The sequence below is a fragment of the Melitaea cinxia genome, chromosome 28, assembly GCF_905220565.1.
Source record: "Melitaea cinxia chromosome 28, ilMelCinx1.1, whole genome shotgun sequence".
Classification (NCBI taxonomy): Eukaryota; Metazoa; Arthropoda; class Insecta; order Lepidoptera; family Nymphalidae; genus Melitaea; species Melitaea cinxia.
The window spans coordinates 877439-900176 of NC_059421.1; the positions used below are offsets into that span (position 1 = coordinate 877439).

Consider the following 22738-nt stretch of genomic DNA (forward strand, 5'->3'; position numbering starts at 1 on the left):
AAGAATTCATTTGTCAAACTTAACCAAAACTAAAATCAAGCAAACGCAACAAGAATCGAAATAAAGAGGCCAAAATCAAAGTACCTAAGTACTGGGAACGGTTAAAGAGTCCATTTCTGCTAGTCTTGACTCAGTTATTTGTAGTAAGTAGTTAGTGCTCAGTACGCGACGCGTTGGCGCGACGGTCACTGCACTGATTTGTGGCTGTTGCGCTGTTGGTTGCAGTTTCGATCCCTGCTCACGGCAAACATTTGTATTAGCCATATGTACAGATGTTTGCCGTGGTCTGGGCGTTTGTGCTTGTGTGTGTTTCCGGACCCCCGACGTAGGAGATAATTCTAGTGGCCGTTTAGTATGAGTTATTTATAAAAATAAAAGTTATCAAAATTATCTTTTAATATTAAAATAGTCGGTTCAACTATTTTTCCCGACAAGTCTTTGTACAATTGTAGCCTTAGCTAAGATTAAGGATCCCATATTTCATATTTCATTATTCATCACACGTTGGGTATTGTGATAATAACGAAATCACCCATGGTATTTTGGTACTAAAGAAAATCAGTCTGGATTCCCCCCCCCCTTTCATGACACGTGAAATTGACAAAATCATCCGTGTTAATTAGCTAATATTACAAGCCATCAATCCAAATTAATGAACAGATTTTTCGACATAACAAAAAGTCGTAAATTTTATTTAATACCATAAGATAATATAAAATTTTACTTTCATATCGCAACGAACAATACAACGCTTTTCCTCACCGAATGTAATAAGGAAAGTACGAGTATTCCCGAGAGATTTTGATCAGGTTTCACCGTTTACCGCTGATAGCATACAACACTGCGGTTTGAATATTACAATTATTGTATGGGGAAAGTAAATGCGTCAGGTGCGTGTCTTATAAAAATAGTGATTGGTTGATTGTTTGAAAACTTGCTAACTCTTACGGTAGATAGTGTTTTGGCTATAATTGAAATGTTTTGATTAAAAATGTTGATTTTATTTTCTATACCGTATTGTAAAGGAATCGCGGCCAATTATGAACAACCTCTGAATCTTAGGGAACTCTTTTTATTCATCTATACAAATAAATAAAATTGGAGTGTCTGTTTGTAATATTAAAATGACCACTGCTAAATGTATATGGGTGTATATACGGTACATATATCAAAATAACATTTTTTTTTTAAATTTTTGTCTATCTGTCGTATCGATTTTGATAGGACAATCACTGGCTGATAGCTGATGTAATAAGAAGTAACTTAGGCTACTTCTATTTTAGCAATTTATTTAATTTCTAAACTTTTTGTTAAAATCCACGCGGACGAAGTCGCAGGCATTAGTAATAATAATATTAATTAATTAATGGATAACATCAGGTTAACAAATCATCTTTTTCGGGTCTTTTCTATGATCAGGATATTTTCAATACCATTAATACTGTTATCACCCAAAAGCCCGTGAAGGCCGGACCTTCGTCATTTTATAAAAGCTGAAAGGTTCTCAGCGCATGCTCCGAACACAGGTTAAAGCAATGGCCAAGTATGAAATTTAGGTCATAGTTACTTTGGCAGATACCAGGTATCAAAGGCGTATAAATTACTTCGCACTCGCACCCACGGCCAATGCTCCCAAGGGAGCACCGAGAAATTTTCAGCTTTTCTGAAATGAGAAAAGTCTGGCGCTCCTGGTCTTTTGGTCTATTAGGGTCTAGTATATGTCATTATTTCTAATTAATCAGTTAATTAAATTTGACGACCGCAGGCTCTGGTGTAGTTGTGCGTGTGCCGTGTCAGCGGAGACTAAACACCGACAGTCACGGGTTCGATTCTCACTCTGAGTAGATATTTGTTTTTGTACTAATATTTATTTTCGGACTGGTTGTTAGTCCTTGTGGATCCCAACCATGCCTCGGATAGCACGTTAAGCCGTCTGTCTTTACTCATAGTAAGGAATATACTATGAGTAAAGATATATATCCGCCAACCCGCATTGGAGCAGCATGGTGGATTAAGCTCTGATCCTTCTCCTACATGGGGAAACGGGCATATGCCCAGCAGTGGAATATTACAGGCTGAAGTATGAAGCGAATAAGGTGTAAATATTATGATACAGGAAAATCGTAATGACATGATGACTCCATATAATACCCATCATTTGACCATATAGTGTCAATAATATTGGTTATAGGACAAAGTTTAAAAGTATTTAAAATCTAGTGAAATATTTTCACTTACCCTCCGTTACTATGAGATTGGTCAGAGGCACTCCCTTTCGCTGCTTTGCTGGGTAGAGTCATATTATCTGCAGGCGTCGAAACGTTCGAGCTTTGTACTTCTAACTCAGGACCACCTTGCACCAATGTCTCATTTACTTTTTCAATGATTTCTGTTTTTGCTTCATTCTTCTTTTCACTAACCACTGTTACTATAGGTTCTATTATTTTCTTAACATCTTTAGGCTTTTCTTGAATATCTTTCGGTTGTTCGACTGGAGTCATTATACTGTCGACTATTTTAGCTGCTTCGGATCGTACTTCCGAACTAGTTTTTTCAGCTTTTTTTACTTCATCTTTTGCTGCTGATACGTTATCAGTGATGTCACTTTCTAATTCTTTAACGGCACTTTTAATGTTATCAACTACCTCTTTAGCTGCTTCTTTAGCCTTAGCAGTTGCAAGGATATTTTCTGTAGATATTTCAGGCTCTTTTAAAATACAGTCTATTTTTTGTTTCACTCTTTCTACTTGTGGATTGTTATAAGGAGGTTGTAAAGGTCTTAGTCTTATGTGATCTTCAGTAAATATTGTTTGATGTGTTTTAGGTTTAACTGGCTTCTTCTCATCTTTCTCCACTTTTTCTTCTGCTTCTTTGTCTTCATCTCTGTCTATTAAGGAATCCTTTGAACTCAATCGTTCAAATATTCCCTTTTCTCTCGCTTTTTCAAATGCTGCTGGTAATTGATTGGTAACTGTTGTGACTACTTCTAATGGTTGCGATGTAATTGCCGCTGTTGTCATGGAAACGACATTTTTCTTTGTTAAAATCACAATTTCTCCTTTTTCATTTGTTATTTTATCATACTGCGTTCCATTGTCTTGTCTAATGATCTCATCACCAACGTTCGCGTCTGTCTTACTTTCTTTATCTTTTTCTTCTTTTTTACTAACTTCAACTGTTTTAGTTTCTTCAGATTTTTTTGATTGTACTTTTTCACTGCTTTTCCTAGCCGCTACTTCACTTATTTTACTTGTTGATTTAGATTTTTCTGTAAGATCCTTTTTACTAACTTGTCTTATTAAAGGAGGTTTTTCATTTAGCGCCTTTGTACTCGGTACTCTGCTCAAATTTTTTACACTGTTAGTTCGACTTACAGGTTTTTTAGGTTCTACTTTATTTGACACTGGAGGTTTTTGTGTAGTTCGTGCACTTGCTCCCTTTGTAGGTGGTTTAATAGCACCATTAGGTCTAGGTAGAGTTTTAACACCGGTTTTTCGTTTTTCTGGACTAGGGTCTCTACTAGCGTTTCTGCTAGGCTGTCTAGAGTTTAATCTAGATGTAGCAGGCGTGGTACCAGCAGTCTTTGCTGCTTTTCTAGCTGCTTGAACAAGTTTAGTAGTTGGAACTCTGGCCGACCCTGGTTTGGCATCATCGACAGGACTTTTGCTGGGAGTACCCACGATTGGAGATAATCTTTTAGCGTTAATTGACTTGTTAGACGGCGGGGGCCCAGTTTTACCAGGTGATATCGGTGGCTTTCCTTTTATGTTAGATGGGGAAATACTCAGGTGCTGGGAGCTTTGACTAGTTCTCTTATCGTGAACCTGGCTTCCAATTCTTATTGTTTCATGAATACTGCTAGTACTACTAGACATATATCTCTGATTACGATTCAAATTTCTGTCTAAAGACTGTTTTGATTGTCTCGAGCTGCTTCTCGTTGGAGAGACAGATTTCTGCCGTTGTGGTATTTTTGAATTCTTCGGCGACCCATTATTCGATTGAGGCTGAGATTTTGAAACTGATTTTAATCGGGATCGATGTGGTACAGCGGGTCTTGGAGCTCCGTCATCTTTGTTCAAATACTCAGAACTACCTTTTAATATATTTTCGTAATGTAGAATTGCTGACGGTGAATTTGATCTAGATCGTATATTTATTTTGGGTGGAGAATTACTCCTAGAATTAGCTCTAGAATTAACTCTACTTTTGATTTCTCCTTTCTTATCTAGTATTCCCATTTCCCTGAGAAGTGCAAGTTCTTCGTCTATTCTTTTCTTTTCTGCATCTGCTTCATTCTTTTCTCTATTTAATTCACTTAATTCTCTAACCTCCTCCATATTCTCTTTGAGAAAATCTCTGGGAGGTCTATGCGCAGGAGGTGGCGGTAGCAACGTAGCTGTTGTCGCCATTTTGTCGATTCTTGATAATGAGTTTGTTCTTCTTGGAGGAGAATTTGATCTGGAATTGGCAGCTGAGGTTTTTGGTGTGTTGTGCCGTGACGTCTCTTCCCTGAAGCCTCGACCTAAAACGTAAATTTCAATTAACTTAAATATAAATTTTAAAGACTATTTTAAAATATGTTTACACTGTTACTAACAACTATGTTTTAAAGATGTATATATTTTTAAGAGATCTCTCTATCTTAACCTCTATAGCGTAATCATGTTTGTTTATTTTCGTCCAAAAATCGTAAATTACTATTACTTCTTAATCATTAATTATTACTATTAGTACGCTAAGTACTTCATACTTATTGTATCAAAGAGAGTTAAATTACAAAGCATCTTTAGTCAGTAGAAAACTAAAATTTAAAAAAGTGTTAATAACAAATGCCATTGCAATTATCTGACGCTCGTAATGTCATCAGGTGGACTGGTGGTGGTGAACCTTCATTTCAGAACCTTCGGATGATATGCATCTAATAGTTGATTATTAAACAGCAAATAACAATTTCAAAAAAGTATCTACTGAAATAGAATTTTAATCTTTTCATCGTTTTTTAATGTCCTAGATATTTTACATAACAATGTTATTTGAATTTACGAAATAAATGGTACCTTTAAAAGGTGAGACCCTTCCAGGTCGGATCTCGACTGGAAGAGACCTGGGGCTCGAGGGTCGAGAGGTGGTGGGTTCAGCGATGATCGCAAACGAAGTTTCACCTTTCCGTTTCGACGTAGACACCGTCCTGAAAAATGGAAGAAATAATAAATAAATATAAATAAATATCTTATAACATACACACACGATCGTCTGCTCCTATGGTAAGCAACTTAATGCTTGTGTTACAGGTAACAGCCGACTGTTATAATTTTTTTTTGATAAATATACATAGAAATAATACATATATAAATATATAAATACAAATATTACACTCAGACTCAGGCGGGAATCGAACCCGCAACCCGCGGCACAGAAAGCAGGGCCACTACAAACTGCGCCAACGGGCTAGTTTTAAATACCTAATTGATATATTACGTCAAGATTTTTTAAGAAATTAGCAGAAATAGCATTATAGTAACAAATCTATTCGCAGATGTTGTGATGTATTGTGAGACTTCTTTTAAGAATAGAATAGTTGCAGTTTAATAACGTTTTCCACTGCGTATTGATATTAGTGTCAAGTATAATTTTAAGGTTCATGAGTCAAAATACATCATAAATGTTAATAACGACAAAATACATCATAAATGTTAATAATGTTAATACGCTATGTTTGCCTCCCTTTTAAAAAAAAAAACCTCACAATTACTCCACATAAATTATATATCATTTTATGGCTAATCGCTTGCTCTACCGGTATCCATAACTAAAAAATTTAAGCTATTTAAAAAGGAAGGTTAGGTGTGCTTTAAGAGTAAGGAAGGCTATTTTTTTCTCAAATTAATGGGGGTGAAACAGCGGCACCCAGCACAAAATTCTAATTGACTATGTATCACAATAGTGGATTAGCTTCCTAATTCTTCTATTCAACAAGGGAATATATATTTATCTTTATTATTATTATTATTATTATTATTATTATCGCCATCTATTGTCGATTCGTATAACTATTTAGGGTTTTCGTTTCAATATAATACACGTACTCGTCAAGAGATGGCACAATGGCCTAAAAGTTCCATTAATCAATTATTCTTTAATTCAGAATAATAAGGTTGAAGTTGTTTGCCAGCTCATTCTAACATAATATAAAACAATATATACGTATGTTACACGTATTTGGTAGAGACTGAACTGTACAACACACATAACGTGATATAAAATGATTATCTGCGCCACGCAGGTTCACCCGCATAATTTCTGATCTCGTAGCTAAATGTCGGAATAAAATATAGCCTATGTGTTATTTTGTATCTCGTAAAATAGACAAGTATTACGTTTTATATTACACTCGTGGTCGCCCAGTGCAAACATGAATGAAAATAATAAACCTATTATAATTTTTTTTCAATTTGACTACAGACTTTGACAATCAACAAAAGAGTATAATATGCGCGTTTGTGTCAAATACATGGTAGTGTGTATAATTTTTTTTATAGATTTAATATTATATTTATATATATGTTATATATATTTATATGTATTTTATATTGCTATGCACAATTAAAAAACATATTAGCATTCTGCATTTCTTCTCTATATAAACTATAAGTGTACGAAATTTCATACTCCTCCGTCCGCGTAATTTTCGTCAAAAGGTGTACAAAGTTTTGCTTCACGTATTAATATATAGATTACATAAATTAAAAGGAAGGTCATAATTGATTCACAACATAACATTATTAGCCACCCCAGCATTTCACCCTCATGTTGTAACCTAATTCTTACTCGAAAAGTGCGTAACTTAACGTTGACCTTCGGAAGTGGGGTTCGATGTTACTGTTTCAAAGACCGTTTACTAAAAAAAAAAAGAAATTACCAATATATAAAATCATGAAAGTTTGAGTTTTCCTACTAGCATCGCCAAACTATCGGGAATCTCAAAACGACATTCGAGGTCAATCTCCTCTGTTTGTTGTACCCGTAGAAGTCTAAAATTTAAGAGGAATGAGGGACCATCCATAAATTACGTCACACAAAGTTCTTGATTTTAGATTCCTCCCCTCTATGTCATAAATTGTCACATTTATGAGCCTAATGTGACATTACACATATTGCATGTAGAAATTAATATAAATATCAGTTTCAACAATACTTTTATTTCAATTTAGATTCAATAGTATCATTAAAAATAGCGCGCTAAAACTTCTGAGTTCTTATCTTAGTCATAGAACTGAGAAGGTTGAAGTAAACGGCATTACGTCGTTTCTTCTTGTACTTACTGACTGTTTCCCTCTCGGCCAACACTAATATATATTAACAAAGGCGAAAAGCGATGCCTACCAAGACACGAGCGATTAGAATTAAAATAAAAAGTTATTTGTGTCTAAATTTGATTTTTTTAAATTACGGTAACATGTAAAGTGAAGGACAATAATTATAGTAATTATACCTAAAAAAATTACATATAATCTTCCATAATTTTGAAGGAAAATGAGACAATAAATAAAAAGTTTAAAACTATTATTTATTTACTAACACAAAAATATATTTAAAATCTATCTAATACTATTAAACGAGCAATTCTTGTATATATATATAATGTGAATCTTGGAAACAGCTCCAACGATTTTCATGAAATTTAGTCTACAGGGAATTTCGGGGGCATCTTAATATAGTCCACTGCTGGACACAGGTCTTCACAAGTTCGCGCCAAAAATGGAGTGAACTCGTGTGTTTTGCCCATAGTCACCACGCTGGGCAGGCGGGTTGGTGGATTCATTTTTAGAAAATGTTATTTTATCTCTGTTTTTAGGCAATAAAAAAATGGCTTCAGTATCCTAAGAATACAAAGTTCGCAATCGTCAATAAAGTTGTAATAGCTCAGCTTGGAAATCGGGCGGTTGGGATTTACCGAGAAGACCACGGTTTAAATCCCCATGTCTCCAGATCGAATATTTATTACCTTTTTTTCTACTTGCATTCATGATTTTTTATTTAAATAACCAGTTCATATTCTTTATTATTATGTCGGTAAAATCGGAAAATATTATTCATATTTTATCAATATATAATTTGTTTTTAAATATGATTTCCAAAAAACACGATTTACTAAAAATACCGATCTAAGCTCGGTCACCCAGATACTATATTTTTAATGTACTTTATACTATTACACTGTAATTATATCTAATTTGGTGAAGTAGTTCGGAAGTTATGCGTGTACATACATTATACGAGTATATATATGTATAAATAAATAGCTTAATACATAAGTGTCACGAAACCATTCATACTACTGGCGACTCGGGCTTAGCCAGTGTTTTATGAAGTACCTTAGAAGTTGTAACGGGGAGTTGAATCGGACCAAACATAGCCTTGAATGTTTGACTAGTGGATACTTACAGAAATAGGTTAATTTTTATGTGTTATATTACATTCGATGGTGAGAAAAAAATTCATGAACAAAATAGTTTTTTGTTGTGATAATAAATTATAGAACTTTTTTTATTTATTTAAAGATCGCGACGAGAGTGTACAATAAAACAATTATACAACATTTAACAATCACTAAAATAAAATGAAATAAAACACACATAGCCGAGAGAATGAAAATATTACAAATAAGAAAGACTGCATATCTTGTGATATCTCCCACAACTAGGGAATCAAAAAGGAGCAATCACAGATTGTAAATTCTGCTGAGAAATACAGTAAAAACAGACGGTGGAAAGCGGAGGCTCGTGACGATCTCTTCCAGAAGTGGTCGGCAAGTCGTGAGACTTCAGAAACGAGACCTGGTGGCGGCGATTCGGCCCTGCTTACGTAGCTGGGACGAAAGAAGACACGGTGTGATGTCGGTCTGCTTGAATGGAATGGAAATGGAATTCAGTTTCCTCTTTCAGCAATTCCGTATTGCTGCAGATAGAAGCGACAGGTTGAGAACAATTCCAAACTCGCTCGCGATTCGTTGCGGATGGCCGACGAACGGAAGATCTATCGTTTGCATTGTATGGTCCCGCTGAGGTAGGTGAGCTTAGTGTTTGTGGGAGGCCCTCAGGAGATATCACGGACTGGAGCGATCCCAATCAAGAGGAGGTACAGCTTTACCTGTAGGCATGTTGGAAGAAACCACAAGGACAAACAAACCAGAAACAAATATAAATAAATATTGTTATTGTTATATTTTCAATTGACTTATTTACGTGTAATAACAAATACATAAAAAAAATACAAGAATCGAAGTTTACAAGATTTCGACAAACAAATCTACGGCATCACGTCAAGGTCTTCTCGACTTTAATTAAGGCCGAGGTATAATTTATATACATATACAACAATGAAGTCATATGCTAAAGTAATAAGATTTATTTGTCGTAGAGCAAAGTATAAAATATTTTGCTTAAAGTTTTGATGTAAGTATAAGTGAGGTAGCCAGAGTCCCTAAAGAGGGTTGGAAGACGATCGGCGACGCGCTTGCAAATGACTTTAGTGTTGCAGGCGTCTATAGCTTATTGTGTCAACATCGAGTAGCGTGGTGACTAGGGAGGTACATCAATAATACAGGAGATTATACCTAAATAATAGTGCTCCCCAGTAGCGTTGTGGCTTGGGTGACTAATGTAGCCAATCTTCTTGGGGACAGTCGGGGGTAGGGTTAGCAACGCCCTTGAAATGATTCTAGTGTTGGAGGCATCTATATTCTGTTGTCTCAGCATAGAGGAGCGCGGTGGATGAAGCTATGACCGTTATTTTACATTAAGAATGAGATCTATGTACACCAGTATCATGTGAGGAGATTGAGTGGTTGAATTCTTCAATCAACCATAATACTTAGTAGCGAACAAGGGCGCAGTCCGCGTGATGGCAAACTGTTACCGTAGCCTATGGATGCCCGAAACACCAGGAGCATCATAATTGTTTCTTTATTTATATATTTATATATGTATTATTTATAAGTATGTTTATCGAAAAAAAAAAATATGTAGCTATATACCAGTCGGCTGTAACCTATAACACAAGCATTAAGTTGCTTACTTTAGACGACCGTGTGTGTATTGTGTAAATATTTATTTATTATTTATTTATTAATAAATGTCTTTAACACACTCCGTCATCTGCTCCTAGGGTTGACAACTAAATGCTTGTGTTATGGGTTACAGCCGCCTGATATATATAGCGACTTTTTTATATTATAATTATAAGTAATTCCAATATATAAATGCATATATTACACCTATAGTCGGGGCTGGAATCGTGCCCACAACCCTCTGAGCAGAAAGCACTGCACACACTGCGGCAACGGCCTAGTTAAAAATTTTATCTGTCAGTTCGTTTGCTTATTATTTCCGAAAAAATTATAGAATCTGTGTAAACAAATGTTCTAATACTCATTACAAGGTGCTTACATCCATAAAACGCTCTCGTAACTCAGTAGATACGATTTGTAGAAACTATGGCATTATGTTGGCTTTTGTTGAGGCTTGTTGTTTATGCGTCGTTGACTTTGATCGTGATCTAAGTTAGAGGCGATAGACAGGGTTTTGTAATTTCCTTTAGACGTAAAAAAAAGAATTGAAAGTAACAAAAAATAAATATCAAAATTTTGTGTATCAGCTCCGATACGCGATTAGATCACTCCTTAATAAATTGAATGCCATGAGTGACACCAATTGGGCCACACTTATGTAGTCGAGGGAGCCAGCTTAAAAGCGCTTATACCCATTCTAAAAGAACGTATTTATTTTTCCTTACACTATCAAACATATTTTTCTAAGTAATATTTCTTAAGTTGACTCTGGCTCGTGGTCATATCTCCCACGGCATCAACGGAACAAACGTTGCCCCCCATGGCTAAAACAGAAAACTAAAAAATCAAGGTGGCATTTAACGTGTTAAGAATAATTATCGTATAATTAAAATTAGAGTCTATGTATTTTATTTATTTATTTGCAGACATCCCAAGAACATAATAATTATGTGTACTAGTTAATGAATCAAATTATAAGTAAATAAAAAGTATTTTGTTTGTTTGTTCCACTTTCAAGGCTCAATTGCTTGATAGATTGTTATGAAATTTAGTATGTACATAGGCTCAACAGTGGCCTAGGCAACTTTTGCTATGAATGCAAAGTCTGTCTCATGATTTCAACTAACTTCAGCGAGAGAGTCAGTCAAATTTAAATGGAGCCACATTACAAGCACCAGCTTTCGATAAAAAAAAAACTATCAAAATCGGCAGGTGCACTCGAGAACCTTCATCTTTTTTAGATGAAAATTGATCTAAATTTTCTCAGATTTCGATAGTTACATTTTGCTTTTTACCAAGACTTTTCTATTTACAATATATCTTTCCTATGTGGTTGTCTGTCCTTGTGGGTCCCCCCACCATACCTCGGAGAGCTCGTTAAGCAATCGGTAACGGTTGTTATCATGTGAGAGTGTCAGAAACTAAATTAAACCATCACCGCTTATGGCTTAAACCACACTCTGTTTACTGTAACGTAATAATTATCCATGGTCGTAATTCCTCTAAATGTAATGAGATACCATAATACGCGAGTGAGCGAATATGTATGTATAATTGTATATGGATTTTTAATGGCACTTTTATCTTCTTAATTAACGTAGCTTTATGATGCAATACTAAAAAGTCTAGAAATTTGTTTAAATCAATGCTATTTATAACGAAACAAGTTTTGCGGGTTTTATCGTGGTTTATTGAGTTCTCTAGACGCCTGACGCTTCGGATACTTCACAGCAACCATGGTCACGGGATGAACCGCGATAAACTCCGAAAAGGCTCTTTCATTATAATGAGTGAAATTTGAGTAAATATTAAAATAATTGTTATGTGGTATAATACAACGTAGGTCGACGAAAAAAGCGTCAAGTAAAAACGCATTATTAGATATAACTCGAAAAGTAGTTGTTAGATCTCAAATAAATTTAAATGGGACCAATTGACATACACCACCTTTCGATTAAAACAAAATTTGTCGAAATCGGTCCACACGGTCAAAAGTTCTGATGTAACATACATAAAAAAAACAGTCGAATTGAGAACCTCCTCCTTTTTTGGAAGTCGGTTAAAAAATATACTATTTTTTAAAGATTTTTAAGTCTATACAAATAATTAAAATTGGAGTGTCTGTTCGTAATATTAAAATAAGCGCTTTTTTAACCGACTTCAAAAAAAGGAGGAGGTTACTCATTTCGACCGTATATATTTTTTAATGTATGTTCGGGGATAACTCCGTCGTTTATAAACCGATTTTGATATTTATTTATTTTTTGGAAATAAGATATCCCTAGTTTGGTACCATGATAAGGGATCTGATGATGGGATCCCAGAGAACTCGAGGGAAAATCTCGAAAATCCACATAACTTTTTACTGAATGTACCGATTTTGATGATCTTTAATTTAATCGAAAGCCGATGTTTATCATGTGGTCACATTTCAATTTCATCGAGATCTGATTACAAATTTGGAGATATCTTTGATAATGCGCATTTACATGACTATTTTTTCGTCTACCTACGTTGTATTACTTGGCGATATAATTGAAGTCGGTTTTTCTTCGTTTGCCTGCAAACACAATTATTTCTAAATACATATGGATGTACACACGGTACATATACCAAAATAACATTTTTTACAATTTTTGTCTGCCTGCTGTCTGGCTGTTTGTTTCGGCTAATCTCTGAAACGGCTGGACCGATTTTGACGGGACTTTCACTGGCAGATAGCTGATGTAATAAGGAGTAACTTAGGCTACTTTTATTTTAGATTTTTTTTACAGGCACAGTTTTTACAGGCACAGTAGTCTATAATAATGTTGATACCTACTTAAATAAAGAGATTTTTGATTGTTTTTTTTTTTATAGCTCTCACTCCCTTAGCAAATCAAAATGGCGGATTAGACTTCGCTACTACCCTGTCGCGGTTTAGTTTAATCAAATAGCAGTAGTAAAGATAGAATAAGTATGAGTTATTTAACTACAAGTAATAAACGTTATTAAAATTAACGATAAGTGTAATTTCGAAATGATAATTAGAATATTTTTGTAACGCGATTAGTGCAACTATTTTCGTAAGCATCTGACATCATCGAACGAAAAGTAATGTTAGCAAATACGTGTTAATGTGATTATGCACAAAAATAACTTAATTTTTTATACGACCAGGTTGTTAAAAAAGCGTACGGCTCACCTGATGGTAAGCGGTTCCGAAGCCTATAAACGACTGCAACATCAGACGCATCGCAAGCTCGATTCCGACCAAACCCCGGACCCTTCCCAAGAGCTCTCTATCTTATTCACCACAGAAATACACACACACACACACACTTTCTCTCACATACACACAAACACATCACTTGAAAGAAGCAGTGTTATTTAGCTGTGTATCTTCCATACGTTGGTGCTCCCCAGTCGAGCTGCTGGAGCAGCAGCAGATTTTGAGAAGGATATATACTCCTGTTTCCTATCCCAGTGAAATATATAAAATAAATTAAACAGTTCAAAATCGTTTAGTACATAACAATTTATTAAAAAAAGTTCCTTTCTTTATCCCTACTTCATTATTAGATAATATAAAACAAAGTCGCTTCCGCAGTCTGTCTGTCCCTATGTATGCTTGGATCTTTAAAACTACGCAACTTATTTAGATGCGGTTTTTATTAATAGGTAGACTGATTCGAGAGGAAGGTTTATACGTATAATATATGCAAAATATAGTAGAGAAACACTGATAATTTTCGAGGTATCTAATGTGATGTCGTAAATAAACACTTTTTTTGCGCTTACATTGCAAACGCTGGCTGAACCCTACGAGATAGATCAAAATAATGTATGTACAAGTATATTTAAAATCAGCATTGCCCGTGAGAAGCTGGGGTGGGTCGCTAGTATATTATAAATGTGAATGTAAGTTTGTTTGTTACGCTTTCAAGCGAAAACTACTTAACAGATCTTCATGAAACTTTGTGCACATATTTTTGGAGGTATTAAAAATAACGAGACCGCGTGTAAAAGTAAATCCTTTATAAAACTTATTTTTTTTTTGTATTTTAAACATTTATTCATTTGAGTTATGCAATTTTAATTTTATTTATTTAAAAGTAAATAATGTAATAATATTGTAACATACTATAGTAACTCTATCTTTACAAATAATAAAAATTGAATTAAAATTTTTACGAGGTAATTAATTTTTTATTATTAATATAAAATAAGTTTTTTGATTAATTGTGTAAACACGCTTGCTTAATGTCGTACATTTTATTAATTTTTTAATTAATTCATTTGGTTTAATGGCTTTTAGTAGTAAGTAAACGTTGGCGCATCGGCCACAGCACTGGTTGTGGCTGTTGTGCTGGCGGTTGCGGTTTCGATGCATATGACAAACATTTGTATTGGCCATACAAACGTTTGCAGTGGTTTGGGTGTTTGTGCAGTACTCGTGGGTCTCCCCACCGTGTCTCGGAGAGCGCGTCAAGCCGTCGGTCCCGGTTGTTATCATGTACTTGTACATAGCGATCGTTACTCATAGTAGGGAATATATCCGCCAACCCGCATTGGAGCAGCGTGATGGATTAAGCTTTGATCCTTTTCCTACCTGGGGAAAGTGGCCTATGCCCAGGGTGGGATATTACAGGCTGAAGCAAAGAAGTATGTAAGTACGGCAAATAATTACCGATGATGTCAATCCTATTATATTTTGACAAGGAACAAAGATTGATTCAAGCGATTCATTAACCTAAACAGAATTTCGATAATTGTGGTTCGATAAAAGTAGCAGCTATTAAGATAGATCATAAGTTGTCACCTGTAGTCGAAAAACGTAATGGATTTCATTCAAGAAGCCTATGCCCAGCGGTGGGATTTTGCTATTTTAAAATAAAAAATACATTTAATTCGTGATATCACTTCCCGCAGTGCGCTTTAATTATACGGTTGGTGCAGTGATCGTAGCGACTGGCTGATATGCTAGAAGTCATGTAGTCATTCCTGGTCATGACAAATGTTTGTAAAACACGTACAGATATTTCTTCGTCTTTACATATACAGGTTCTGTCGTTAATAATGAAAATCCAGGAAGTAGAGGTAGTCCAGGTGTCAGGCTATAATAAAATCATTTTTTTGTCAGTTTTACCAACAGTGTAAAAATAGTGTCCACTTTTAATGTTTTTCGAAAATTTTGTTCCTTTGGCCATTCAATCGGGTGCAATTTCCACCAAAATTTTGTATTTTTGTGTAATTTTTGTGGCATCGTACTCCTAGAGACTTGTTTTATTTAATTTAATTAGACTTAGAGGCGTTTTTATCACAAAAAATTAATATTTAAAATATTTTTTCCTTGTTTTTTTTTTACTACTTGTATTTTCAACCCATGATTGTGAAAAAAATTTTTATGACGCTATAGCTGCCCATTATCTCAAAAACATGTCTGGTATCTGTGAATTCTAAAAAGGTATGATAAAGTGTACCTAAGCAAGCGCTACTAGCTCCAGGAGCAAAATAATTAAGTAAGGTGGGAATTTTAATTTTTCAAGTAATGTCGTAATTTTTATTATTTAAGCTAAAATACTTCAAGACATGATTTTATTCCATTACCATTGCAATTTAAGCTGCAGTCTATCGTGAAAGATACCCAAATGCTCGGCATCCCGACTACCGAGTGTTCATTAGGGTGCACAGTGCATTTTCGGAAGGAAGATTTCCTGGCAGAGGTGTTGGCGGGGTCAGAGAAGGACGACCTCAGCGACACAATCCGGCTGAAGTATTGGAATTAGTGGAGAAAGAGCATAAGTTCCATTTCACGTCGTACTGGTATACCTAAAAAGTAACCGTTTCTTGCGAATTATTTTCAGTAGAATCTTAATTTTGAATCATTGGGATTGGCAGCTTAGCATTAGCCATAATTTATTTTCTAATTATTTTGTATACTTTGTCTAATGACATTTCATTGAGGCAGGCCACAACAAGAAATATAATGCTCAAAGTCTAAAGCAGCTCGATTGGGGGAGAATCTCGACCTTATAGAAGATCGCAGCTAAATAAATTAGCTGTAGAGTTGTCATTAAACTTGTTATGCCTCTGGTGTTGCAGGTGTCCATAAGCTCTTACGATCAGGTAGTCCGTAATTAAGTTTGCCTCCTCAGTATTAAAAAAAAACAAAAGTTCATTTGAAGCCTACTAGAACTACTAAGTATTAAAAGTCTGTAGGCGTCGAGTTTAAATCTTTTGTATGAAAATATGTCAGTAACAATATAAACAATATAAATTTCTATTAACAATAATTCGATGTGCAATCAAACAATAGACGTAAATGTAGGCGTCAATATCGCACAGTGATTCACAGACGCGCGGGATGAGTATCAAAATGAGGAACCTTGGGCTAAATTTTCTTTAATTGAAAACCTACGTATATGCATTGTTGTAACTATTTCACGCATATTGTTTCGTATGTGCATTACCTATTTGTTTTAAAGTTATACTTCTTTTGGCACGCTCGGGAAAAAACTATGAGAGTAAATTTTTAAGATGCGCGCGCACACCGGCATAAAAAAAAAACTGACACCCTGTAGCTAGTCGACAAAGAAGTTAGCAACGTGAGGTTAGCTAGCCAATGAATGCGCGCGCATAGTGCATACGGTCACCTGAAGTTAGTTAGTCAACGAAGAAGAAATTGACAACGCGAAGTTAGGTAACCAATGAAGTACTTCTTACGTGGGTACATAATTTCACACACACACTTTTTTTAAAGAGATATTTTTCGTACAAATAGGTCGGCAAATGGGCGACTTATGGTAAGCGATTACCGTTACCTATAGACGCCTTCATCACCATAAAATTCGGAAGCTCTGGTCACCTTACTCACCTCAGGAACACTGCTTTAAAGCAATATTATTTAGCTGGGATCTTCTGTAGTCGGACTGCTACAAATTTAAGCAATATATTTCCTGCTGTATCCCACCTCAGTTTAACTAGTAAAATTAAGACTAGGAATAAGTAAATTTATATAAATAAAAATGATGATGATGAGATGAAATGATCAAGTGTTTTGCTAAGCTCAAAATAAAAAATTATAGTTTATAGAATAGATAGTGTGGCGGCATCTATCTTGCGACATACAAACTAGAGAAAACTGGTGTATTCTACATATATACATATAATCACGCCTCTTTCCCGTAGGGGTAGGCAGAGACCACTTCTTTCCACTTGCTACGATCCTTACATACTTCTTTCGCTTCGGGCACTTTCATTATTCCCTTAATACATACTCTCCGGTTTAGGATACTCTTGACCTGGCCTTTTTTCAAGACGTCCCTTATTTGGTCTCGGCACGTCCGCCTAGGTCTACTTCTTCCAACCCTTCCATTCACACTCGCCTTATACACTTTTTTTCGTCAATCGTTCTTCACTCATTGTCTCGACATGACCAAACCATCTGAGCATACCTTTCTCAATTTTTTTTTCACGTTTTTCTTTACGTATTTTACATCGCGATATCAAAGTTATCCGAAGCTTTAATATATATACAAGAACCCGATATCAACCGTCGGCGCAGTAGCCCACCACACACAATACCCGGAGGATCTTCCCTTTGCGATGGCGGACGAGGAACTTCACAACTTATTCCTCACACCTCCAAAACAGAATATACTTTATTGCACACTCAGAAAAGATTTATATAAGACAGTTATTTACACATAGAGCTAGTAATGTACAAAGTACGTAAAAGGTTATGATGGAATGAAAAAATTTAGAAAAATAAATAAATATCTTATAACGTACACACTGTCGTTTGCTTCTATGGTAAGCAACTCAATGCTTGTGTAACTTTATTTTTGTCAGTCTGTGTTTTGGGCTTATTCGTATTTTATTTTGTAAAGCCTGTCACAAAAATATACAAACAAACTATCCAGCTATGTTTTATTAATATAGCTTTATACTAAGTGCAGTAATTTATTTACGATTTCGCAAGTTAAAAAGACCTTCATGAGAAACAAATGATTGACGCCCACCAGCTCGTTCAGTGCAGTAATTATACTACATTTACTTTAACTTTTAACACCACTATAAACCGAATTATTTTGGACTTGCCGATATCACACCAGAAAGAAATATGGGACTTAAAAGATTGGTTGTGAGTTCAAAGCTCGACAATCAATGTTAGACTTTAAACGGCCTATTTCTATAATCACAGACAAGACTCTCGTTTACAACAGCTCGTGACAAAATATTTATTTATTTATTTAATAAAAGCATAACAACTAAGTACACAAAACCTCCTTAGAATCATCACTTCAGCCTAATATAGTCCACTACTGGACATAGGCCTCCACAAGTTCGCTTCAAAAATGGAGTGAACTCATAGTCACCACGCTGGGCAGGCGGTTGGGTCCTTATTATACATTTAACCAATACCAAACCAATATGTGAACATTTTCTGGCTACAAACTTACGCAAACAAACATCTCTCGATAACAGTATCTATATCTCATTTTTAGATAATTTATATAAGGTGGGGTTTGACTATGCGTTACGTGTAGGAGTTTAGATGAAATACGAAACAAAAAAAAAATTACATTGACACGCAAAAAAAGACGCTCCTGTGCCTTTGAGCATACCCATCTAGGGTTATGTATTTCGATGCGTTGAATTCGAAGTTCAGCGCATTGAAATACATTAAAAATATACTAATGCTAGTTAAAAAAAATCATTTGCATAAATGCATTATTTACGATTTTTAGCTATTTTTGGCGATTTTTTGGAATTCACTAAAAATTAGTAGGTGTAGGGACCAAACCCAAAAAATCCGACGAACTTCGTACCACTATTTTTCTTACACGACTAGGTCAGAAAACAGTCGTACGACCCATCTGATTTTAAGCGGTTACCATAGTCTGTGGACGCCTGAAATAACAGAAGCATTGCAAACGCGTTGCCGATTCTATCCTCGACCGTCCCCAGGACCTCTGGCCACCTTACTCACTACAGGAACACGCTGTACCCTTACAATTAAAAATATATAGATTTTATTTTTAATTTTCTTTTAAACCTTTAAAAGTATTTTCATAACAATGACAAACCCAAAAAAAAAACAATTATCTGCAGTCGTTCAAAAGCTATTCGCGTACAAATATCGATGATATATTTTTATTTACATAAATAGCTAAAAATACACATACATAGAAAAAATCCATATCTCTTATAGCAATGATATCATTGCAGGCGAACCCGCAGAACGTAGCAAATCACACAATCACACTCAACTGACACGCCACGCTTTCTAGCTACGAAATAATAGAACAAAACGGAATCACGTTAATTGCTTATTTCTTTTACTGAATTCCACATATTATTTTTGTTATGTAACTAATGTCTTGGTCAGACTGAGCGCATATATTGTAAAGACGCGTATACCGCTTTAGTTCAGTTCGAAATAAATACATATTTTAAACATATTCATACATATAATTCCTAAGATTAGAACTTAATGCTTGTGTTGTAAGTAACAGCCAACTGTTAATGCTTGATATATTTTGATATATATACATATAAAGAGTATACATATAAATAAATACACATATTACACCTAGATCCAGGCAGGGAATCGAACCCATAACATCCGAATAGAAGGCAGGATCACAGCAAACTATGCCAACGGGCTAGTCTTAAAAACCTCATAAATAGCAAATAAGTGTAAATATAGAATATAATGAATGAATGATGAGTGATCAAAGAGTTGACTTGTAAGGAAAGAAAACCGTCAGCGGCGGACCACGTCCTAGTTTTACTAGGCAGTCACAGGACTGTCGATCTGTGGTTTTTATGATAAATCGCCTGTGGTATTATGCAAATGAATAATGATTTTATGTAAATGTCTTACATAGTTTTGAAAAGGAGCTGGTTACTCGTCAAACGTAAACACTGCTATTTTCTTTTAAAGAGTCTGCGGAGTTTCTTTTCGATTCTTCTCTGCAGAATCTACATTTCGGATCGGTAATAGCTTCACTTTAAAAAAAATAATAATCAGTTTAAAATTTTAATTTGTAAAATGACGATTTGAAAGTCCATCATGAGCCTGTTTGAATAAAGTTGTTTTTGATTTTGATTATTTTTTAAATTCCTTAAAAATTTTGAAATTACACAAATATAAGTCATGTGATCAATCTCACTTAAACAAAGTCTGATACTTCTTTTACATAGAGAAAGAGGCCTATTATGGCAAGCACTGGGATGTTACAGGCTGAATCGAAGTCATCTAAATCTAGATATACATATATTAATACAAAGTACCTACCCTTTTTTACGCAAACTGCGCGGCCGGAGGAGTATGAAATTTCGCACAATTATAGTTTATATAGAGGAGGAGTGCAGAATGCTAATATTTTATTAAAATTATGGATAAAATATATTAAATCAAGTACAAAAACATTACACACACTACCATGTATTTGACACACACACACACATATTATACTTTTTTATTGATTGTCAAAGTCTGTAGTGAAATTGAATTTTTTTAAAAAGGTTCTTTATTTTCATTATTTATTAATTTAAATTTTTAATCATGGTCGAATTTAGACTCCAGTGCGATCGCTAGTAAATATAGATGTATGAGATCTAGTTCATCATGTTATCTAGTACAGTTTTTTAAAAAAGCTGATTATAATTAACGCTAAACATAAATATCAAGCTCCATAAGTAGTCGCCGTGAGGTGCCCGCGAAATGTCCAGTACGTATCCATGTTGATGTAACCTTAATTTGTAACCAAATTAATTTTTATTTTATGTAATACATTTATTTCGTGTTTTTTATCAATAATAAGTGATTACTTATAATCTGCAGATTACATATTATGTCGATAAATATAAATTGAAATGTAATCTGTATTCAAATAAATAAATCTCCGGAATCTCTCGGAAATGTATTCGCATAAATTCCGAGCGACTGCATCCAGTTGTATAATTCTTTTTTTTTTGTATGTTCGTTATTGTTAAGACTAGGTTTTGTATACAAAATTATCGATATATTCACGAAAAACAAATATAGGCAAAAACAAATATGAAGTTCGTGGGGTCAGCTAATAGATTATAAAAAAAGTTATCTAGAACTGAAAATGATCGCTCTAGTTTCAGGAGAAAAATAAAAATAGGTAAAAAAACTTTTTAAGTTAAACGGTTTTATGTTAAACATACATTGCAATGTTTAAGATAAATGTACTAAAAACCAAAAAATAATAAAATAGATACAGTCGTGGGAATTATAAACATATGCATAGACTAGACTAAAATAAAACCGTGGGGCACGTCAATTGTCTACAATCGTTGATTAAAATGTTTGTTTTGTAATGTTACACTATAATTAGGCAGTTGTTCAACCGACAAAGATGGACGTGTGATAAGTAGGGCTAGAATGTGGAAACAAGCTAGCAAGCTCGATTATAAGCGAGTTTTAGGGTTTCATAGTGGTGAGCGAGTAGTACTTTTATCATATGTTTTGTCGATTAAAGACAAACTACGAGCAGTGAAACGATTCCTCGCCAGCCAACAGTGTGAATGTCCAACGATAAACTAGTTGAAACATCTCTTTTATTTACATGGAGTGTATAACTATTGGAATTTCCATGAGCAAGAAAATAGTAAGTAATTTCCTCACCGTCTGCGGGCCAACTGCCTATTTTAACGACGAATTAAACGATTCTTCTATCGCACATTAAGTCGATAATTTGTAGACAATTGACGTGCCCCACGGTTTTATTTTAGTCTAGTCTATGCATATGTTTATAATTCCCACGACTGTATCTATTTTATTATTTTTTGGTTTTTAGTACATTTATCTTAAACATTGCAATGTATGTTTAACATAAAACCGTTTAACTTAAAAAGTTTTTTTACCTATTTTTATTTTCTAGTTTTTAGTTTTTATTTCGCATTCTGTTTAATTCATTTAGTGCTTCATTATTGCAAGGCCCATCTTAAATATTGAGGTTGTATAGTGCACTGTATTCTTCTTGTCAAGCCCTTTTATTTGATACCCATATTGGTGGGATTGATAAAAAATTGTTATCAGACATTTGGTAGCGGCGGCCAGCTTAGATTTCAATTTTGCATAGTAAATTGTATTCTACTTGTTGAGACCTTTCATTTGATACCCATGTTGATGGGATTGATTAAACCTAAGTTATCCGCCATTTTGTAGAGGCCGCCATCTTCGATTTTAATTTTATATAGTACATTGATTATACTGGTTGAGCACTTTCATTTGATACCCATATTGATGGGATCGATAAAACCTACGTTATCCGCCATTTTGTAGCGGCCGCCATCTTGTATTTCAATTTTTTATAGTATATTGTATTCTGCTTGTTGAGCCCTTTCATTTGATACCCATATTGATGGGATTGATAAAACCTACGTTATCCGCCATTTTGTAGCGGCCGCCATCTTGGATTTCAATTTTTTATAGTATATTGTATTCTGCTTGTTGAGCCCTTTCATTTGATACCCATATTGATGGGATTAATAGAACATAAATTATCCGCCATTTTGTAGCGGCGGCCATCTTGAATTTATAATGATAATGAATAAACATAATTGTATTGTCACCAAAATCCAAAGTGTATACAAAATTTCAGATTAATCGGTTGACAGGAAGAGGGTGAAATTTGAATTACTAAA

The 22738-nt window shown here is 34.6% G+C and overlaps 1 protein-coding gene across 1 annotated transcript in view; it reads right to left on the minus strand.

Moving 5' to 3' along the window:
• Positions 1-22738, minus strand: part of LOC123667384 (protein stum) — a 59797-nt gene that overhangs the window by 17895 nt on the left and 19164 nt on the right. Inside the window, exons 2-3 of the mRNA XM_045601293.1 lie at positions 5061-5191; positions 2239-4525 (exon numbers count right to left, since the gene is read on the minus strand). Coding sequence (XP_045457249.1) covers positions 2239-4525; positions 5061-5191 — 2418 coding nt within the window. The remainder of the gene's footprint in view (positions 1-2238; positions 4526-5060; positions 5192-22738) is intronic.